Below are 21,525 nucleotides of genomic sequence, written 5' to 3' on the forward strand. Positions count from 1 at the left end.
ATGACCCATCCACTCCCAGTCTTTGTTCAAGCCTAAGTTAATTGTATCCAGTTTGCAAGTTAATTCCAATTCAGCAGTCTCTCGTTGGAGTCTGTTTTTGAAGATTTTTTTGTTGAAGAATTGCAACTTTTAGGTCTGTAATCGAGTGACCAGAGAGATTGAAGTGTTCTCCAACTGGTTTTTGAATGTTATAATTCTTGATGTCTGATTTGTGTCCATTTATTCTTTTACGTAGAGACTGTCCAGTTTGACCAATGTACATGGCAGAGGGGCATTGCTGGCACATGATGGCATATATCACATTGGTAGATGTGCAAGTGAACGAGCCTCTGATAGTGTGGCTGATGTGATTAGGCCCTATGATGGTGTCCCCTGAATAGATATGTGGACACAGTTGGCAACGGGCTTTATTGCAAGGATAAGATCCTGGGTTAGCGGTTCTGTGGTGTGGTGTGTGGTTGCTGGTGAGTATTTGCTTCAGGTTGGGGGGCTGTCTGTAAGCAAGGACTGGCCTGTCTCCCAAGATCTGTGAGAGTGATGGGTCGTCCTTCAGGATAGGTTGTAGATCCTTGATGATGCGTTGGAGAGGTTTTAGTTGGGGGCTGAAGGTGATGGCTAGTGGCGTTCTGTTATTTTCTTTGTTGGGCCTGTCCTGGAGTAGGTGATTTCTGAGTACTCTTCTGGCTCTGTCAATCTGTTTCTTCACTTCAGCAGGTGGGTATTGTAGTTTTAAGAAGGCTTAATAGAGATCTTGTAGGTGTTTGTCTCTGTCTGAGGGGTTGGAGCAAATGTGATTGTATCGTAGAGCTTGGCTGTAGACAATGGATCGTGTGGTGTGGTCTGGATGAAAGCTGGAGGCATGTAGGTAGGCATAGCGGTCAGTAGGTTTCTGGTATAGGGTGGTGTTTATGTGACCATCGCTTATTAGCACCGTAGTGTCCAGGAAGTGGATCTCTTGTGTGGACTGGTCCAGGCTGAGGTTGATGGTGGGATGGAAATTGTTGAAATCATGGTGGAATTCCTCAAGGGCTTCTTTTCCATGGGTCCAGATGATGAAGAGGTCATCAATATAGCGCAAGTAGAGTAGGGGCGTTAGGGGACGAGAGCTGAGGAAGCGTTGTTCTAAGTCAGCCATAAAAATGTTGGCATACTGTGGGGCCATGCGGGTACCCATAGCAGTGCCGCTGATTTGAAGGTATACATTGTCCCCAAATGTGAAATAGTTACAAAGTCACAAAGTTCAGCCACCAGGTTTGCCGTGACATTATCGGGGATACTGTTCCTGACAGCTTGTAGTCCATCTTTGTGTGGAATGTTGGTGTAGAGGGCTTCTACATCCATAGTGGCCAGGATGGTGTTTTCAGGAAGATGACCGATGGATTGTAGTTTCCTCAGGAAGTCAGTGGTGTCTCGAAGACAGCTGGGAGTGCTGGTAGCGTAGGGCCTGAGGAGGGAGTCTACATAGCCAGACAATCCTGTTGTCAGGGTGCCAATGCCTGAGATGATGGGGCATCCAGGATTTCCAGGTTTATGGATCTTGGGTAGCAGATAGAATACCCCTGGTCAGGGTTCCAGGGGTGTGTCTGTGCGGATTTGTTCTTGTGCTTTTTCCCAGCAAATGGTGTAGTTTCTTTTGGTAACCCTCAGTGGGATCAGAGGGTAATGGCTTGTAGAAAGTGGTGTTGGAGAGCTGCCTAGCAGCCTCTTGTTCATATTCCGACCTATTCATGATGACGACAGCACCTCCTTTGTCAGCCTTTTTGATTATGATGTCAGAGTTGTTTCTGAGGCTGTGGATGGCATTGTGTTCTGCACGGCTGAGGTTATGGGGCAAGTGATGCTGCTTTTCCACAATTTCAGCCCGTGCATGTTGGCAGAAGCACTCTATGTAGAAGTCCAGTCTGTTGTTTTGACCTTCAGGAGGAGTCCACCCAGAATCCTTTTTTTTTGTAGTGTTGGTAGGAAGCTCTCTGTGGGTTAGTATGTTGTTCAGAGGTGTGTTAGAAATATTCCTTAAGTCGGAGATGTCGAAAATAGGATTCTAGGTCACCACAGAACTGTATCATGTTCGTGGGGGTGGAGGGGCAGAAGGAGAGGACCCGAGATAGGACAGATTCTTCTGCTGGGCTAAGAGTATAGCTGGATAGATTAACAATATTGCTGGGTGGGTTGAGGGAACCACTGTTGTGGCCTCTTGTGGCATGTAGTAGTTTAGATAGTTTAGTGTCCTTTTTCTTTTGTAGAGAAGCAAAGTGTGTGTTGTAAATGGCTTGTCTAGTTTTTGTAAAGTCCAGCCACGAGGAAGTTTGTGTGGAAGGCTGGTTTCTTATGAGAGTATCCAGTTTTGAGAGCTCATTCTTAATCTTTCCCTGTTTGCTGTAGAGGATGTTGATCAGGTGATTCCGCAGTTTCTTTGAGAGCGTGTGGCACAAGCTGTCAGCATAGTCTGTGTGGTATGTAGATTGTAATGGATTTTTTACCTTCAGTCCTTTTGGTACGATGTCCATCTGTTTGCATTTGGAAAGGAAGATGATGTCTGTCTGTATCTGTACGAGTTTTTTTCATGAAGTTGATAGATTTTCACTCCATACGGCTAAATTCAGTGCCTTGCATAATGACAGCGGCCAGTGCCAGGTGCCCCAGAAGGAATGAACAGAACAGGTAATCATCAAGTGATCCATTCCTTGTCGCCCATTCCCAGCTTCTGGCAAACAGAGTCTGGTGACACCATCCTTGCCCATCCTGGCTAATAGCTGGATGGACCTATCCTCCTTGAATTTATCTAGTTCTTTTTTGAACCCTGTTATAGTATTGACCTTCACAACATCCTCTGACAAAGAGTTCCACAGGTTGACTGTGCGTTGTGTGAAAAAATACTTCCTTTTGTTTGTTTTAAACCTGCTGCCTATTAATTTCATTTGGTGACCCCCTAGCTCTTGTGTTATGAGATGGAGTAAATAAGACTTTCTTATTTGCTTTCTCCACACCAGTCATGATTTTATAGACCTCTATCATATCCCCCCTTAGTCATCTTTTTCCAAGCTGAAAAGTCCCAGTCTTATTAATCTCTCCTCATATGGCAGCTGTTCCATATCCCTCATCATTTTTGTTAGCCTTTTTCTGAACCTTTTCCAATTCCAATATATTTTTTTTGAGATGGGGCGACCACATCTGCACGCAGTATTCAAGATATGGGCATACCATGGATTTATATCGAGGCAATATGATATTTTCTGTCTGATTTATCCCTTTCTTAATGATTCCCAATATTCTGTTCGCTTTTTTTTACTGCCACTGCACAGTGAGTGGATGTTTTCAGAGAACTATCCACAATGACTCCAAGATCTCTTTCTTGAGTGGTAACAGCTAATTTAGACCCCATCATTTTATATGTATAGTTGGAATTATGTTTTCCAGTGTTCATTACTTTGCATTTATCAACATTGAATTTCATCTGCCATTTTGTTGCCCAGTCACCAAGTTTTGAGAGATCCTTTTGTTGCTCTTCGCAGTCTGCCTGGGACTTAACTATCTTGAGTATTTTGAATATAATGAAACATGAATTAATCACAAATAATTAATAATAATGTTACTTTAATTTCTGTTTGCACTCTGAAGTTGGCACTGCATGGCAATTTTTTTCAGATTTCATCATTGAAAATGGAGATTCAGTCTCAGGAATCCGATTTAAAATCACAGGAAGATGATCTGAATAAAGCAAAAGCAGAGCTGAATCGTCTCCAGCAAGAAGAGACTCAGCTAGAACAGAGTATCCAAGCAGGAAAAGTGCAACTTGAAACAATAATTAAATCTTTAAAATCAACACAAGAAGAAATTAATCAGGTATTGGTTGTAGTCTTATACACATCTTTCTCCCTCCATTAAAGCCCAGTAGTTTAGGAAGGGATGAACTGCACCTACAAAGTGAATCCTGCAGAAGAAAAATAGACTGCTATTATTGCATAGGGTTTTGTGACTGTAGACTAATACTTTGTTTGCCAGTTCATGTAAAAAATATAGTCGGGACAATTCTGTAACAATTTGACAATTGTTTTTAACCTCACGCAGAATTACTCCCATATCTCTGGAGCCCTGCAGTAACCAAATTCCAGAGAGAATGCAATGTTCAGATTTGTCAATGAGTACTAGTTTTCATTCTCAAAGAGTAGTTAGTTGCTTGCTCATATGAGTGTATGTCTAATCCTGCATGATACTGAAATATTTTTCATTATTTAGGCAAGAAGTAAACTTTCTCAACTTCAAGAGAGTCACCAGGAAATCAGTAAAAGTATTGAACAAAATAATGATGCTCTGAATGGGATTCATGGTGGTAGTATGACGAATTTAGCGGACATAAGTGAAGGAATTGCACAGAAAGAAAGAGGAAATTTTGGAGCTATGGTAAAGACTGAATAAAAGTAACAAGTGGATTTATGGTTCAATGCAGTGTAAAATACATTTTACAATCATTAGATTTGTAACTTGCACCTAAACTCAGATTGTAAAAAGATTTTTTATTTAGTTGACCGTGTGACCTTAACAGGCACTGTAATCTCTGCAAGATGGCAGCCTCCATCCACAGGCTTAGAACATTTTAGTTCTCGTGATGATTAATTCTTATGTCTTATCTATGCTAGAAATAGTCTGCTGGAATAGCTGTGCCATCAAACTCTCCTACCGGAGATGCAGCTTATTCCATCAAAACAGGTCTTTTTGTTGGTATAGCTTATAGCAGTTCTTCAAATTAAATAAGCAATACTGGCCAAAGGAATTGTTGCCAGTATAACTGCATGAACGCAAGAGCTTTTCCTGGCATAGCTATTGGTTAAGGTTGTGATTTTTTTTTTTTCCCCTTACTCCTGTGTGACATAGTTATGCAGGTAAAAGTTTTAAATGTAGACTAGACTGTAATGTGTTGCCTGTCTGACTTTTGGCCTGAGCAAAATAGGGACACATTTCTTTTAAATTCCAGTCCAGCTGTTCTCTTGGGGTCCTTCAGTCATGTAGGGTTTCTGCTTTTCTGTAGGATGTGAGCTGTACACTTACACACTTCAGCAATACAACCTAAACCAGAAGAAGAAAAGGAGTACTTGTGGCACCTTAGAGACTAACAAATTTATCTGAGCATAAGCTTTCGTGAGCTACAGCTCACTTCATCGGATGCGATGAAGTGAGCTGTAGCTCACGAAAGCTTATGCTCAAATAAATTTGTTAGTCTCTAAGGTGCCACAAGTCCTCCTTTTCTTTTTGCGGATACAGACTAACATGGCTGCTACTCTAAACCACAAGAGTTTATCCAAAAAATAATGTATGGACGTCTTTGTCTTCCTCTAAAATACTCCCAGCATCACTGTTCTCTCATCCAGTATATTTATTTTAGCTGTATTTTGCCTCCATATATTCCTTCAGGATCTTAAGAACCTCCTTAACTGATTTTCTTTAGGCAGCTATTACTAATACTAATCCTTAGTAAATTACACAAACAACCAATGTTTATAATTTGTATGTTCATTTCTCCAAATTTAAGTCATGTTGCATCCATATGCTGTTCGTGTGTCCTCTCCAGGGAAAGCCATCTTGAAAACCCTAATATAAATAAGATGCTTACTGTAGGGTTAGCCTGATTGTACCATGAGCTCCCATTCATAATTTGGAGGCCTAGCTAAGGAAAAAGTGGAGTCAAAGAGATGTGCTGCTGGACTGGATGTTGTTTGAGCAAAGCTCATTGTTCTACATTTGCTATTATACCTGACCACAATTTATCCCAGCATAAGAGGAAGGTTGACATTTTTTGCTCTTTTAAATAATTGTCATTTAAAATCTTTTGTAAAATTAAAAAGTTGTGAACACTGTCTCCAAAATACCCAATTTGAAGGGAGTTTCAAGAAAATTTTATTTTTCCATATTTATTGGTTTTGTTTTTATTTTTTTTGTAGAAATCAGATTTTATTTTGCTATTTTAGAAGACTTGATTATATAAAAGTGAAAGTAGAATAGCTTTCTTAAAGAATGTTTCTTTTTTTAGGTATCCAAAGCACTTTGATCTATTTCAAAATAAACATTTAAGTGAAATATGATAGCATTAAAAATATGCAAATACTTATAGAATACCACTATATTGTACATAGTATATTTAGTACACTGGCCTAATAAGCATTTAGAAAGTACTGTACCTTTCTGCCTTGCATTACTTTGTCTCTGCTCAAGCAACAAAGGGAAAACACTTGAAAAAGAAAGGGATTATATCAGAACAGTGATGCTTTCACAGACTTGTTGTTTTTTAATACTTTGCTGCACAGTCTTTGTGCTTGAATGGTTATTGTCAAACTCAGTTTCAAGTGGAAGTCTCTGGAATGTTGCTTTTATTGGTAAAGACTGAGAACCACTTATTGGAAGAAAACTCTATGTTCATAGAAAAGTTTGTAAAATATTTGTTTCTTTCCTGTGTCTTAATCCTTCTTTCCTCCTCTGTATTTTGTTTCTTTTGCTGTTGAAAAATTTAATTTTAGACTTCTTCATTTGTGTCTTCTATACTGAGGAGAGATCCTTTAGCTTTGTAAACTCCAAGGCCTTGTCTGTTGTTGTTCGTAAACATTTATTATGGTCAAAAGGCATCAATCAGGATTGGCGCTCCTTTGTACTGAGTGCTGTACAAACATAGATAAGCGACAATCCCTACTCCAGAAGGTTTACAGTCTAAAAGACACAAAATAGGCAAAGACAAGGGTATAAGGATATATCATACAAACAAATGCATATGATGAAGAATTGACACAACTTTGTTAGTTCGTGTGTTGTGGTTGTGGCTTGTTTTTTTTAGTTTATCAAAATTGGCGTGAACTGTGCTAGCAATAACCAGAGTTAACCTGAAAACTATGCTATGGATGACATCTGTGTAGGAGAGTTAGTTTCCAGCATAGCTAGGGTAGCATGTTTTTAGAAGGAAATCCATCCCTATTCTTGCTTGTCAAGTGAACTGCGGTAGATCTATTAGAAACAGTTTTGTTATAATTGTTCCTGCTCCACTGTAGTCTGGACAGCGATCAATAGCCAAAGATTTGTGGAAAGATATATTTATCTTGGAAATTAAGATGTTTTACATGGTGTTGGGGCTTTTGCAAAACCTAGAGGGGTGGAATTTTAGAAAGTTTGTGAAGGTATTTCATTTTGTGTGCTGTATGCAGTGTTGATGTTCTGTGTAGCCTCAAGCAATATATTTATGACATTTGCTTCAGTTTAAAGGGCACTTCTGGCTTCAATAAGGAACTTCTTGAATTTAAAATAAAATTGAACAGGAATAAGATACATCAGAATTATAACTGGATGATTAATCATTTTAATATTGATAAAATCTTTGTAATATTTCTCTTAATTCTAGGATGATCCCTTCAAGAATAAAGCTTTATTGTTTAGTAATAATACACAAGAATTGCATACGGACCCATTCCAGGCCGAAGATCCATTCAGATCTGATCCTTTTAAAGGAGCAGACCCTTTCAAAGGCAGTAAGTAACTAATGGCTAATATAAGAATCAGAAGACCATATTGTACTATAAATGTATTTTTACAAACTGTGCTAATCTTATTAACTGAGTGTATGTCTACAGTGCCTGCAGTTTGGACTAAGGGATGTGAAGAGCCATGCGCACTGAAATGCTGCACTGTAATTTCCCTGTGTGGATGTCCTGGGTACAAACTTAAAGGTCCAGAGTTTATACTTTTAAGTTTGCTCCCACAGCATCTACACAGGGGAGTTATAGTGCAGCACTTTGGTGTGCACTGCTGTTCACACCCCATTAGTCCGAACTGTAGGGCAGTTGGAGACATTCTCTAAGTAGGTGACAAAACAAGATATTTTTCTTTTTTTTACCTAGATGATCCATTCCAGAATGATCCTTTTTCAGAACAACCACCTGTTTCAACAGGTAAAAGCTTTTCCTTTGAGACAGGTGGGATATAATTTGTAGCCAAATATAGATATGCCCAGTATACAGCTGGCCTTCCAAGGCTTCAGATTTTCAGTTTAAACTGCGGAGCCCAGAGAGAGAGAGAGAGAGAGAGTGTGTGTTTGTTTTTCAGTTTAAACTGGGGGGCCCAGAGTGTGCGCGCGCATGAGCGAGCTCAGGAAGAAGTTTAATAAGGTACCGTATATACTCGTTCATAAGCCGAATATTTTTGGTAAAAATGTGACTCATCAAAGAGCGGAGGTCGGTTTATAAATGGGTCTACACCAAAATTTGATGATTTTAAACTCTATGAAATCCTTGCGCCACTTCCTGCAGCTCCCATTGGCTGGGAACAGCGAACCGCAGCCACTGGGAGCTGAGGGGCTCCGTGCCTGTGAACGCCCCAGGTAAACAAAAGGTCCCGACCCACCAGTGGCTTACCCTGATGGGCCGGGAGCCAAAGTTTGCCAACCCCTGAAATACAGGGTCGGTTTATGAAAGGGTCATACAGTTTTTACTATTTTTACCTATCCATCTTATGGGGTCGGCTTATAAACGACCAGGCTAATGAACAAGTATATATGGTATATACAGTTTTATTAAATGTAGTTCATAACTGTAATATAAACTCCATAAAACATCATCCATTTAATCGGAATTTTAAATAATCATAATAGTTTTCTCCTTTTTTAGAGTAGAATATATTAATAATTTATTATTTGATAAATAAGTTTGAGATAAAGGCATATTTGTTCCGACTCCTTGCTAATGCGTGATTGTAGCACATTGTCTAGAATTTTACCAGTAAAGCAGTACATTTTGTTTACCTCTCGTAACTCTTTTGCTAGATCCATTTGGAGGGGATCCATTTAAAGAAAGTGACCCATTTCGTAGTTCTGTCTCTGAAGATTTTTTTAAGAAACAGGTGAAGAATGATCCATTTACCTCAGATCCATTCACAAAAAAACCCACGCTGCCCTCAAAGGTAGGTAATTTTTAAATTTGTGTATGTTGCACTATAATAAACTTTTCTACTGTTATTCACAGTCCATTTTGGTCAATTTCATGGTCATGGGATTTAAAAAATCATAAATTTCATGATTTCAGATATTTAAATCTGAAATTTCATGGTGTTGTAATTGTAGCAGTCCTGACCCAAAAGGGGTTAGTGGGGGCATCTCACAGTTATTGTAGGGGGGTCGCGGTATTTCCACCCTTACTTCTGTGCTGCTACTGGCAGTTGGCGCTGCCTTCAGAGCTGGCCGGCTGGAGAGCAGCAGCTGCTGGCCAGGAGCCCAGCTCTGAAGGCAGCGCCACTGACAGCAGTAGCGCCGAAGTAAGGATGGTATGGTATGGTATTGCTACCCTTACTTCTGTGCTGCTGCCTTCAGAGCTGGGACCTCAGCCAGCAGCCGCCACTCTCTGGCCTCCCATTGCTACACTTACTTCTGAGCTGCTGCTGGCGGTGCTGCCTTCAGAGCTGGGCACCTGGCAAGCAGACACTGCTTTCTGGCCACCCAGCTCTGAAGGCAGCGCAGAAGTAAGGGTGGTATACCATGACCCCGCCTACAATAGCTTGCAAACCACCACCCTCGCCCCCCCCGCCCCTCCGTAACCCTCTTTTGGGTCAGGACCCCCAGTTTGAGAAACTCTGGTCTCCCCTGTGAAATGTATATAGTATAGGGTAAAAGTACATAAAAGACCAGATTTCATGGTGGAGACCAGATTTTACAGTCTGAGACACGTTTTTCACAGCCGAGAATTTGGTAGGGCACTACTTATAGCAGAGTAATGGTATCCTTATGGTGAAAATGTGTTTCAGATAATTCCTTTCTATTTACAAGCATAGGGCAACATTTTCAAACTTCAGTGCCTAAACATATGCACCTACATAAGTGGCCAGATTTTCACAGCTGATGAGTACCTGCAGCTGCTATTTATTTAATGAGAAGTTGTGGGTACTCAGCAGCTCTGAAATTAAGCCACGTCTATTTAAATGCCAACTTTTGGCACTCAAGTATGAACATTTTGACAATAGACTTCTGTACAAGTATGTTCTTGAGTTTTGAATTGTAGACTAGTACCAGCTTTATTTTACTGTAAGATCCCCTGCCTGGAATGTGTTCTGCTCAATGGGATATTTGCCTTTGTAGTCAGCAACCCCACGTTGTATCATTGCTATCAAGACTACATGCGCTAATAATGTGTATTTATCCAACAAGAGTATTTCATGGTGTTTGGTCAAATGCAAAGTCTGCTGACTATATTAGAATTACACTAGAGCAGAGGTTCTCAAACTGTGGTCTGCGGAGCTCCATTCAGGTGGTCCGCAGATAGTTCCCTCTAAGGTGCGTGCCTGGGTCGCTGCACATGAAAGAATGAAGGGCCACTTACCTAATTAGTGGAGCCATGCAGACGTGAGGTGAGGTGAGGTGGTGGCCTTGGGGGGAATAGGGGTAGGTGGGAGGGGCGATTGGGGTGAGAAGAGGGGGTGGGGGGAATTTGGGACGTGCAGGGCTGCGGCAGACAGAGAAAGAGGCGATTTTCCCCAGCTCCAGGGCTGCGGCTGCCAGGGAGAGACGGCCTTCCTTCCCAGCCCCAGCTCTGTGGCTGCTGTGGCAGGGGGAAAGACCTGACTCCTTCCCAGCCCCAGGTCGGGGGCTGCCGCGGTGGGGGAGAGAGGGCACATCCATGGCATTAGAAAGGTAAGAGTACTGATATTAAAATATGAGTTGTGTGCTTTTATTTGTAGAACAAAAAAACCTTTATTATTAAGGATTTTTTTATATAGTGCTTTTATCCAAAGTGCTTTACAATAGTTAGCTAATGGTACAAACAACATTTGGAAAGATCGTTAAGTGGTCCGCTGAGACACACAGCAATTTTCAAGTGGTCTGCGAAAAAAAAAATTTGAGAACCACTGCACTAGAGATTAATTTGGCCTAGAATAGCAGTTTTCATAGTGTAGGGAAGATTTTGGTATACACAGAAAGGTAAGTGCAGAATACATTAAAATTATTAACATGTACCATTTCTTCTTTCCTCCTCATTTAGCCTGACCCCTTTGAAAGTAGCGATCCTTTCACATCTTCAGGTATCTCTTCAAAAGGGCCAGGTAAGAGGGAAATATTTTCTTCTGTAAAATGCACAGGTAAACTCTGCTGCCTTTTTGACACACAAGTATATCAGTTAAAATTTGGAGATTGCCAGAGTCAATACGTAGGCGTAAGCAGACTAAACAATTGCTTAGGGCCCTGAGCAGCTCAAGGGGGCCCCCTATTAATTATTAGTATGTGTTGTGGGGAGCCCCCCAAAATATTCCTGCTTAGGACCCCCAATGGGCTGGCACTGGAAATTGCACAGAGTTCACCCTCAAGCTTCGAAATAGCAAAAGCAGACTGCAATTCTATGGGATACATCCTCACAGTGTACTTATTACAGACTATCGAGGGATCCTCCACACATGCACTGTGCATTGCTCCTAACCTTTCTTCTAAGCAAGCAATGATGAAACAGGAGATAAATTAATCCAACCTGAGGCAACCTTAACTCTTTTGGGGGAATTCCTCTTTAAGTGGGGAATTCCAAGGGCAGCCAGGGCAGTGCCTGGCAATGTGACTCCAGTGGAACCATGCTCCTGGGGAGCCAGGAGATGTACAGCTAGTGCAGAGGGCCTGGATACAGATGGCTCTGTCCTTCTAGCAGCTCTCTCAACATCCTTAGCTTCTGAGGACCAAACTACCTGGACCTCCTCAGGTAGGAAAACCACACACCTCTCCCAGTGGCAGAATATGGAGAAATCCTCCATGAGGGGAGAATTTTCATGTGCTACCCCTTTTTCTCCCTTTCTCCTCTGGATGTGACAGTCTGGGTCTACCTTCATTAAGAACATGTGTCATTTGAGCATGACTGATTCTCATGGGTAAAAAAGACTTCAGGGTGACTTATAGAAGTTTTCAAGATCATGGAAGAGTTTGCTGGAGCTGATAGATTGTTCTTATTGGTTATGAACTCAATTGGGGAACAGAATTTAAAAACTAGGATACTAGAAATAAACAGGAATTTAGAGATGCTATTTTCTAACCTTTGGAAAAACAATGCTTGAGAAAGGAATCTTTGAGAGAGTTGGAATGTGGTCTGAGTAGTCTTGGGCTTGTCTACATTGGGAAATCCAGGAAAATTAATCCAAATTAATTAAAGATGTGAATTTAATGTGGATTATTTAAACCCCTGTGTGAACACCATCTTTCAGAATTAAAGGAGTCTGAATTTGATTTATCTTAACTAAACCAAATTAAGGCCACGTTAATTCTGAATGAGGGTGTTCACCCAGAGGTTTAATGTGGTTTAAATAATCAGCTTCAAATTCATACCTTCTGTTAATTCAGATTAATTTTCCTGGATTCTCCATGTAAACAACCCTTAAGTAACAGACAAAGTCTGAATGAACAGCATTAAAAAGAAACTATGGCCTACAAAAGAGAGCTCGAATGGAGTGAACAGATGGAAGTTCAACTAATTGAGCTTCTCTCCTTATATATTTTCATCTTGGTAATAGTGCATGCCTTGTTACTGCCAAATTTTTCATCCAAGGGAAAAAAATTGATCATTCTTTTAGTTCACTAAAGTCATGATTGCTGACTTGATAGTATTTTAAAGCAAATGTTTTATGAAATCATGTTGTAGGTGTCAGCTCCTATTTAAAGAGACTTTGTCATGATTTGACTGCATCATAAAGAGAGAAACATGACTTTCCTGTGAATTTATTAAATAATTTGTGCTATTGGCACTAGAATTAAGAGGGCTTCTTTATGTTCGTGTCCTTTTTCCATTTGTCTGGTGGTCTACTTCAGTGACAGTAGATTTTTCCTCTGTCTAGGTATTATATTAAACAAAATAAAAACCATATAGCTTTGTTCTATACTTGTTTCAGATCCTTTTGGAACGTTAGACCCATTTGGAAGTGGTGCCTTCAATAGCAATGAGGGTTTTGCAGATTTTAGCCAGATGTCAAAGGTAAATGTTACCAAAGGAAGCATCAGTCCTTCTCTATAAACATTTTTTCCTTTTTTTTTTTTCATATAATTCTTGATGAATGTGAAGAAAAGAATAGCATTATATTGAAACAAGCAAAATCTTGCAGTCACATTTGGAAAAACCCTCTGAAAGGGACTAATGATGTAATTATTTTGGACACAGCAGGCTTTTAAATAACTTGTTTGTCTCACCAAAATCTCTAGATTTTTGGGGGGGAGCAATAGAGGGGCGTATCTATGTTCTAGTGTAATTTAGGTGACCAAATGATTATTACTGAGTTACCCTGGTGGTTCCTTAGTTAAGGTTGCATTGAGATTTACGTGGAAAACAGGATTCAAATCCCTTCATTTGACTTTCTGTATTATAATTTACTCTCCAAATTTTAACATAACTCTTTTTGTTATTTATTTAGTCAAAAATGTATTAACATTTTTTCAGAGGAAACATTTAAAAGTGAACATTTCTTGAAATTTCTCTAGAAAGTCCCAACTTTTGGGGGGTTCCTGTACTAAAACAGACATCACAGATTAAAACTTCACAAAGTCCATGTCATTTTTTCCAAGATTCTTTTTGGAGAGTTAAAATGAATGTCCATCACTCAACCTTTACAGTCAGCTCTACAATGACAAGTTGAATGTGTGTGCACTTTAGAGAAAATATTGGATAGGAAATAGATTTTATTTTTTAAGGGATTTTCATATATCGGGAAAGAAAAGGAAACCTTTAACGATATATTTTCCAGAGATTTTAAAATTAGAATGTCTTTGTGGCCAAAATAATAAAATACTGCCTTGTTTTGCTTATAAAGCTTTTTTCCTCCACTGGGTGGCAGCAGCCTCTACAAATAGCAGGATGTTTGGTTTTAATTAGCAGAACTCTCAGAGGGATCTCCCTAGGAGCTTGAGCCTTCTAGTGCTTTACCTACAGAACTCCTTTTTTGTTGCAGAATCAAAATTTAACATACATTTGAAAACATGATAAAAATGCAGTAAAGCAATGAATAAATCAGTGTGGAATCACTTTTTATATATTTATTTTTAAATGGTTGGCAGGGTCCTTTACAGGGGCTGGGCTCTGGGAGGGAGTTTGGGTGCGGGGTCTGGGCTGGGGCAGGGGGTTGAGGTGCGGGAGGGGGTGCAGGGGGCAGACTCTGGGAAGGAGTTTGGGTGAGGGGTCTGGGGCAGGTGGTTGAGATGCAGGAGAGAGTGAGGGGTGCAGCACTTACCGTGAATGGCTCCCGAAAGCAACACACACACCCTTCTGGCAGCAGTTCCTAGGCAGAGGGCCGGAGGGGTCTCCACACACTGCTGCCTGCAGGCACCACCCCCGCAGTTTCCATTGGCCACAGCTCAGGGCAGGGTCAGCGCATGGAGATACCACCCCCCTTCCCCCATCCCCCTTCGGAGGAGCCGAAGGGATATGCCATCCGCTTCCAGAAGCGAAGTAGAGCGGAGCGGGCAGGCAAGAAGCCGCCTTAGCCCCAGTGTGGTGGCGGCAGGGCCCCGGGCCCTTTTAGATTGCCCGGGAGCGGCAGGTGGGGCCAGGGGAGAGACCCGGCTCCGAACTTCGGTGGAGCACAGGCCCATACAACTCGCTGCCCCTGCCCGCAACCCAGAGTCGGCTGGCACTGCTCAGCTGCTGGTGTCCGTTTGCTGTGTAGACAAACTTACAGAGCTCTTCTTTGGGTCTGGGAAAGGTACTCCCAGCAAACTGTAAGGTGGAACAGATTGTTTAGCACAGGGGTTCTGAAACTGGGGGGTCAGGACTCCTCAGGGGGTCACGAGGCTATTACATGGGGGGGTCGCAAACTGTCAGCCTCCACCCCAAACCCCTTTTTGCCTCCAGCATTTATAATGGTGTTAAATATATAAAAAAGTCTTTTTAATTTATAAAGGGGGTCGCACTCAGAGGCTTGCTATGTGAAAGGGGTCACCAGTACAAAAGTTTGAGAACCACTGGTTTAGCATAAGTAGTTAGCACATATTATTAGGGACCATTCAAGGTAGAGTGGCCTGTTAACACACCCCTACGGTCATAGGACAAAAAGACGGGGTTAGTGGGTTACAGATAGTTGTAATAAGCCATAAATCCAGTGTCACTGTTTAGTCCCTGATTTTTAGTGTCTAGCAGAGTAATGAATTTAAACTCTCAGGCTCATCTTTTGAAACTGCAATGCAGGTTTCCTTTCAGGATGCGGACTGATAGGTCAGCTATAGAGTGATGGCTTTGTGAAAAGTATTCACCCACAGGTGATAGGGTGCCTTTGTCTTTTATCATTTTCCTGTGTGAGTTCATTCGAGAGCATAGTGATTGTCTTGTTTCACCCCCATAGTTGTTGGGGCATTTAATGCACTGGATGAGGTACACCACATGTTGTGATAGGCATGTGTAGGGTCCATGGATCTTGAGAGGTATGTTTGGGATGATCATTGTAGCTTTGGAAATATTTCTGCAGGTTTTGCATCTCTTGTTCTGGCAGGATTGTACGCTACAGATCTTTTAGAGTGCGGTAGAAGGGTCCATGGGGCCAGTTAGTGCACTATAGATTTACACCCCAGCTTGCCATATACTCACTCTGTATAGACAAGCCCTAAGGAACAAGTGTGTGTGTATGTGAATATAAAAGAAGTGGTGTATAAAAGCTGTGATGTGACAGCTGTAAAATAGTCCTTTTTTTATATATGAAATTTTCAATAGGTATGTACACATTGAGTACATTTTACTACGTCCAGTACGCCAAATACCAGATTAGTTACGGTTTCTGTACAGTAGGGTAAGATAAAAACAGGAATAAAATACAGTTTTACCTCCCATTCTTTCCCCTTATTATTCCCCAAGTGCCCTTCCTTTCTTGTCAGGGATAAAAATTGTAAAAAGTGCCTTAGGTGACTTAAGGTCTAAGTACCAATGAAAATTATTAGGAGTTAGGCTCCTAAGGGACTTAGGTGCTTTTGAAAATGGAACTCGGACTCCCTAGTCACTAAGTTGCTTTTGTGAATTTTACTCCTTATCATTTTTCTGAGTTAATTCAAACAGGAGTTAATAATTTTCACTTACTTTCTATAAAGTTAACAGGTCATCTTTACTATCTGCATATGTTTACCTTTCCTTTATCTCGTAGCCCACAGCTTCAGACCCTTTCACCTCCTCTTTTGGAGGGATGGGATTCTCAGATGACCCTTTTAAAAGTAAGCCAGACACTCCAGCTCTCCCACCGAAGAAAAGTGTTCCTCCACGACCCAAGCCACCTAGTGGTAAGTACATTTTTTTCCTAGTAGCCAATTCCCCCAGTTTTCCCATCTTGTTTGTCAAGATAAAGAGGAATTTACGATTTTCTGTCTTGTTGACCTTGGTCAGCCCAGATTCTAAGAAGACCAGCGGCTGATTCAGACCTGCAGTACTTGGGACTAAATATCAGATTTTCAGTAAATGGCAAGATGTGTCTACATGTTTTTGCATTAGTTCAGCTCAGAGGTGCTTCTGAGTGTATGGGTCAGTTTCTGTTTTGAGAGATACCTAAATACAAATGAATCTGCTGTATAGGTTGAGCTAAGAATATAAATCTTGTTTTAATATGTTATTCAGCTTCAGGTCATTTGCTATCCCAAGATTTCATTTTCTAAGCTGTTCAGATGCTGGTGAAATTGTTTACAAATGGGAGACATTTCCTAAGCTATTAGTTTCAAGTCCACTTTTATCAAGCTGTGGTATATTTCAGTTGACTTAAACAGTGAATTTTTGGTTAGCTCACAGAAAAAAGCATAATCCTGACACAAACATGCTTCCAGTTTGCTCTCTAAACTCTGGCACCAGATTTTCTGTAACATAAAAATGTATGGGCCAAGCATCCAGAATTTCTAGAAACACTTTTTTTTTTACTATGGTAATGAGCATTTTACAAGATGTGGCTAGATATTGTAACTGTCACAGTTCAGGACAACTGAACCTGTATTTCCACTCAATGGTCCAGCAAGGCACCCACTCTCAGGATTCCAGCTCCCCAGCCATTGCCTTTCTTCGGTGGAGACCTGCATCTCACTCCCTTCTGACCATGGTATTTCCAGGCTGCACTGTTCTTTGCCTTCACTGTGTTGTTCCCAGCAGAGACCAGCGGCCCAAACATGCCAGTTTGCTTTCTCTTAAGAGATGGTTAAGAGTATGATTGCCCACAATTATAGATACCACACAACTCTTTTTAAGCACACTATATTATTCTTAACGTAAAAGCACTACAGAGAAAACATTATTAAAAACAATAAAAGATCCTATCTGCATGCCAGAGATCACACTAATCCTAACATGGGCTCTGGCAAGACTAGTCCTTCAACACCTCACCTTGAAATTTATGGTTTCAAGTTCATCATTGCTTCAGCTCAGAGTAAGCACATAGTTGTAAGGGGCCTTGGTAGGCCAAGTCCTTCCAATATTTCCATAAGGATTGGGGCCCTCCATGAGAGGTTCTGTCCATTTGCTGGATCAAGAAGAAGGCCCTGAGCCTGTTTAAGACCAGGTTTTTTATCCAAAATCCTTTCTTTGTCTGTTGGTCCCTGGAGAATCCAGTTTAATTGGTATATGCATATATCTTTCCAGGGGCTGACTTCAAATGGCTTATAAACAGAGGAATTATATTAGCATCCCCCTCTTCCAAGAGGAGTTACATACAATTCCACAATAGCACATACACAATTGCATTTTTAAATAATCAACCCAGAGGTATTAAACCTAATTCAGTAAGGTTTAACTTAATTCAGTAAAGTTCATTCAGGATATTGCAGAAAATTGTCAGTCTGCCACAGTAACCCCCATACGTTTTAAGTGTGGGTCACCCAGTTCCCTTGCGTTACATTTTGGTATTGTCTGACACTTTTGCTTTGCAGTTCTCACACCTATTCAACTTATAAAGCAGAATTGCTCATTTGGTTGGCACTGCAGGTTAGCTAATCTCTCCCACCCGACTCAAAAAGAGGCAGCACCCTTATGGATATACTCCGGATGGTACTGTAGGTTCTCATTTGTTGTAAATCATGCCTTTATCCCCAGACTGAATCAATGTTTGGGATGTATTATTTAATAAATCAAAATCTTTGTGCAAACAGAATAAATTTAAGTCTTGCCACCTTTATGGAACCTGCATTTTTGCAGCCTTTAAATCTTCAAACACTAGTTTTCAGCTGCCATTTTGGCTTTACTCCTCGAAAGGATCTGATAGATACTTTAAAAAATTGGTTTCCAATTGATAAGGCATTTTGGAGCATTGCAGGTCTGAGTATTGATGAATACTGACAAAAAAAAAAAAGGATTGTAATTGTAGCAAGGTCCTTGAAGCAGTTAATTCCATAACTATCTACTTATAGGATCTCTATCACCATAGTATCTAAGAGCCTTCCAAGGATTTAAAATAGAAATAATAATACATTACATATACAATAAAACAGACCACCAGGACACTGAGCAGTGAGAGAGAATATACTGTGCAGCAAGAGGTAATCTCTTTGCCATCTAGAATGCTACGTGTGGTGAAGTGTTGTATTTTTTTGTCAGTTTTCATAGGAAGTATGTTATTGATTAGAGAATATTTTATTTGGTCTTTCTTTCTGGAAAAGGGTCTGAACAAAATAATTCAAAATTTAAAAGGGATCTGTAAAGTGGAATGAGACCAACAGATAATACTGATGAGGCGTATTTTAGTATTATTTTTAAGTGTGGCGTCTTTCTATGTCTTTCTTGCCTAAACATGATTATTCCTAGCAAATACAGTGTAATTCTACCAACAAAGACAGGGAATGGCAGTCAAAGAATGACTTCTTTAAGTACTCCTCATTCTTTCCCCTATGGATGTTACCTTGATTTGTATCTCATCCTCCCCAAAAAAAGTTTTTATGCAGACTATCTTAGAAGGTGGTTGATTCAGAGTACTGCCTATTTTGCCTGTATTTTTAGCTGTAATAGGCTACATTTATTCGGAGTTCATTAATTTGAATTTATTTTTAATTTAGACAAGAGAACATTGCTTTTATCTAGTTTTTTGAAAGAGGAGCATCTTAAGTATCTGCATTTCTCCTGTTATGTGAAGACAGAAAATTTACCAGGAGCAGTACTCCTCTGTTAAAGGAGACTATAAAGGAAACAAAGTTGTTCTTTTGGAAAGCAAATGAGCCTCACATACAAATGCACAGTTAAACTCCTCCCTTCCTTCCACACTAGCAATCATCAGTGGTTTCTTAAAACATGAGAAATTACATAGTAATGTTCTGTGATGCTTGCAAGAGATACAAATGAGTGTTATGATGGAAATCCTGTTCACAAAACAAGTAACAGAAGAGGAACTTCCGTTGTTTCTTACCTTGCTCGTTAGTCCGTTTAATTCAAAAACAAGTATGTGGTAAAGATCTTTCTAAGAGGTGAACAAATATCAGTTCAGATCAGACAAATCTAAAACTTGGTCTTATTACTGTCAGTTTACACTCTTCCTTTATCATGTAGTTGATAAGAAAAATACACAAGCATTGTGTGAAAAGTACTTATGTGGTTTGTATCTACCTTATCCCCTTCATTATTCAGAAAACATAAAGTACCAATAAAAGGTCTCTAACTATCCTAAGGTAGAGGACACTAATACTATGATTTCTACTTAATCTGAATTGATTCGTGCAAAATTATTGGTCTTGTGCCAGATTCACCTCTGCAGGGACAGGGGACGATATGCATTGACTTGCCCCTGTCCTTGCAGGGGCAGCTGCACTAGGAAGGTGATTCATCCCAGTAGAGGCCAGCAGCAATGTCACCACTGCCTTCCCCATTGGTTTCTGTCTAAGGAGTGTTGGAGCCCATCTTGTGGAGGCTGCCCTAGAAAGACAGTGAATCAGCACATTCATTATCTAGCCTGGTCTGATACCCACTTTTGGATCTGTGCTGGCTGGCTGGCTCAGAATCACCTGACGGAGCAGAAACATGCCCCTCAGACCCAATCTTGCTCTTGGTGAACTTTCTGCGGTAATGAGTCCATAGCCTGGGTTCAGCCAGTTATATTTAATCGCTCTCCTTGTATTAATTTCCCATTATATCTCATTAAACATAAATTGCTTTGACACTGGAATTCTCTCTGTCACTGTGATATGTGAGTACTGTCACTAGGCTATCCTTGATCATCTTTGTCTTTGGTAAGAGATTTCAAAGGGGTCTCCAGAAATGCACCTGTAAAAAGACATATTTATACATGTAAATGGATAATTAGATTTCAAGACCAGAAGGGGCCATTGTGATCATCTAGTATGGCGTCCTGTATAACACAGGCCATATTTATTATTACACAATAAAAATTTATGCCTTATTTTGAGTCTGAATTTGTCTAGCTTCAACTTCCAGCCATTGGATGATGTTATGCCTTTCTCTGCTAGATTAAAGAGCCCACTATTAAATATTTGTTCCCCATGTAGATACTTAGACTGTAATCAAGTCACCATTTAACCTTCTCTTTATTAAACTAAATAGATTGACCTCTTTGAGTCTGTTGCTATAAGGCAGTAGTTCTCAAACTTTTGTACTGGTGACCCCTTTCACATAGCAAGCCTCTGAGTGCGACCCCCCGCTTATAAATTAAAAACACTTACAATATATTTAACACCATTATTAATGCAGGAGGCAAAGCGGGATTCGGGGTGGAGGCTGACAGCTCGCGACCCCCCATTTGATAACCTCGCGACCCCCTGAGGGGTCCCGATCCCCAGTTTGAGAACCCACGCTATAAGTCATGTTTTCTACTCCTGTAATCATTCACAAGGCTCTTTTCTGAATACTCTCCAATTTATTAACATCCTTCTTGAAGTGTGGACACCGGAACTGGACACAGTATTCCAGCAGCAGTGGCACCAGTGTCAAATATCCTCTCTCCTCCTCCTTGAGATTTCAGTTTATGCATCCCAGGATCATACTAGCTTTTTTGGCCACAGCATCACACTGGGAGCTCGTGTTCAGCTGATTATCCATCATGACCCCCAAATCTTTTTAAAATTCACTGCTTCCCACTGTACTATACTGGCAGGTATTTCTGCTCATACATAGTCCATTGTTTGGGGTCATTGCTGTTGCATCTAAAGAGAGCAGGCAAACACAACATACAGTGGTGGGCCCTATAGTGCGGGTCATGTACCTCCCCGAAATCCATATAATTCCATCCCTCCCCCCGTTTTAAAAGAAACTCTTGAAATTGTTTCCCCAAAGCTGTTTCTTAGACTGTCCTTTATTAGCCTTATTTTTACCCTACAAACATAAAAGGAGGACCTGTCCTTAAGCCTAGTTTAAGGAGCTATCAGAGTTAGTTTTTTGCCTGTTCAGTGTAAATCAGGGTTGTGTTCATTGTTGCGTAATAGATAGTATAAATTACATTGATATTTTGGATGAACGGTGCCATATGTGAGCAATTTGAATTGTATTGTAAATGCTTTTAGAAAATCCTTCTAATATCTTGATATCGTTTGTAGATTTACAAATACACTTAATTTTATCTTTTATTCTCCTGTTGTAAGTAGCTCTTTGATTGTAG

At 40.5% G+C, this 21,525-nt stretch overlaps 1 protein-coding gene across 5 annotated transcripts in view; it reads left to right on the plus strand.

Moving 5' to 3' along the window:
* Window positions 1-21,525, plus strand: part of EPS15L1 (epidermal growth factor receptor pathway substrate 15 like 1) — an 80,097-nt gene that overhangs the window by 31,518 nt on the left and 27,054 nt on the right. For 3 of the 5 annotated variants that reach the window (XM_074939839.1, XM_074939841.1, XM_074939843.1), the window contains 8 exons: window positions 3,646-3,843; window positions 4,237-4,401; window positions 7,379-7,505; window positions 7,875-7,925; window positions 8,795-8,931; window positions 11,001-11,061; window positions 12,880-12,962; window positions 16,105-16,237. In XM_074939839.1, coding sequence (XP_074795940.1) covers window positions 3,646-3,843; window positions 4,237-4,401; window positions 7,379-7,505; window positions 7,875-7,925; window positions 8,795-8,931; window positions 11,001-11,061; window positions 12,880-12,962; window positions 16,105-16,237 — 955 coding nt within the window. The remainder of the gene's footprint in view (window positions 1-3,645; window positions 3,844-4,236; window positions 4,402-7,378; window positions 7,506-7,874; window positions 7,926-8,794; window positions 8,932-11,000; window positions 11,062-12,879; window positions 12,963-16,104; window positions 16,238-21,525) is intronic. The other 2 variants (XM_074939840.1, XM_074939842.1) reach the window with 1 other exon arrangement.

The sequence above is a fragment of the Natator depressus genome, chromosome 25, assembly GCF_965152275.1.
Source record: "Natator depressus isolate rNatDep1 chromosome 25, rNatDep2.hap1, whole genome shotgun sequence".
Taxonomy (NCBI): Eukaryota; Metazoa; Chordata; order Testudines; family Cheloniidae; genus Natator; species Natator depressus.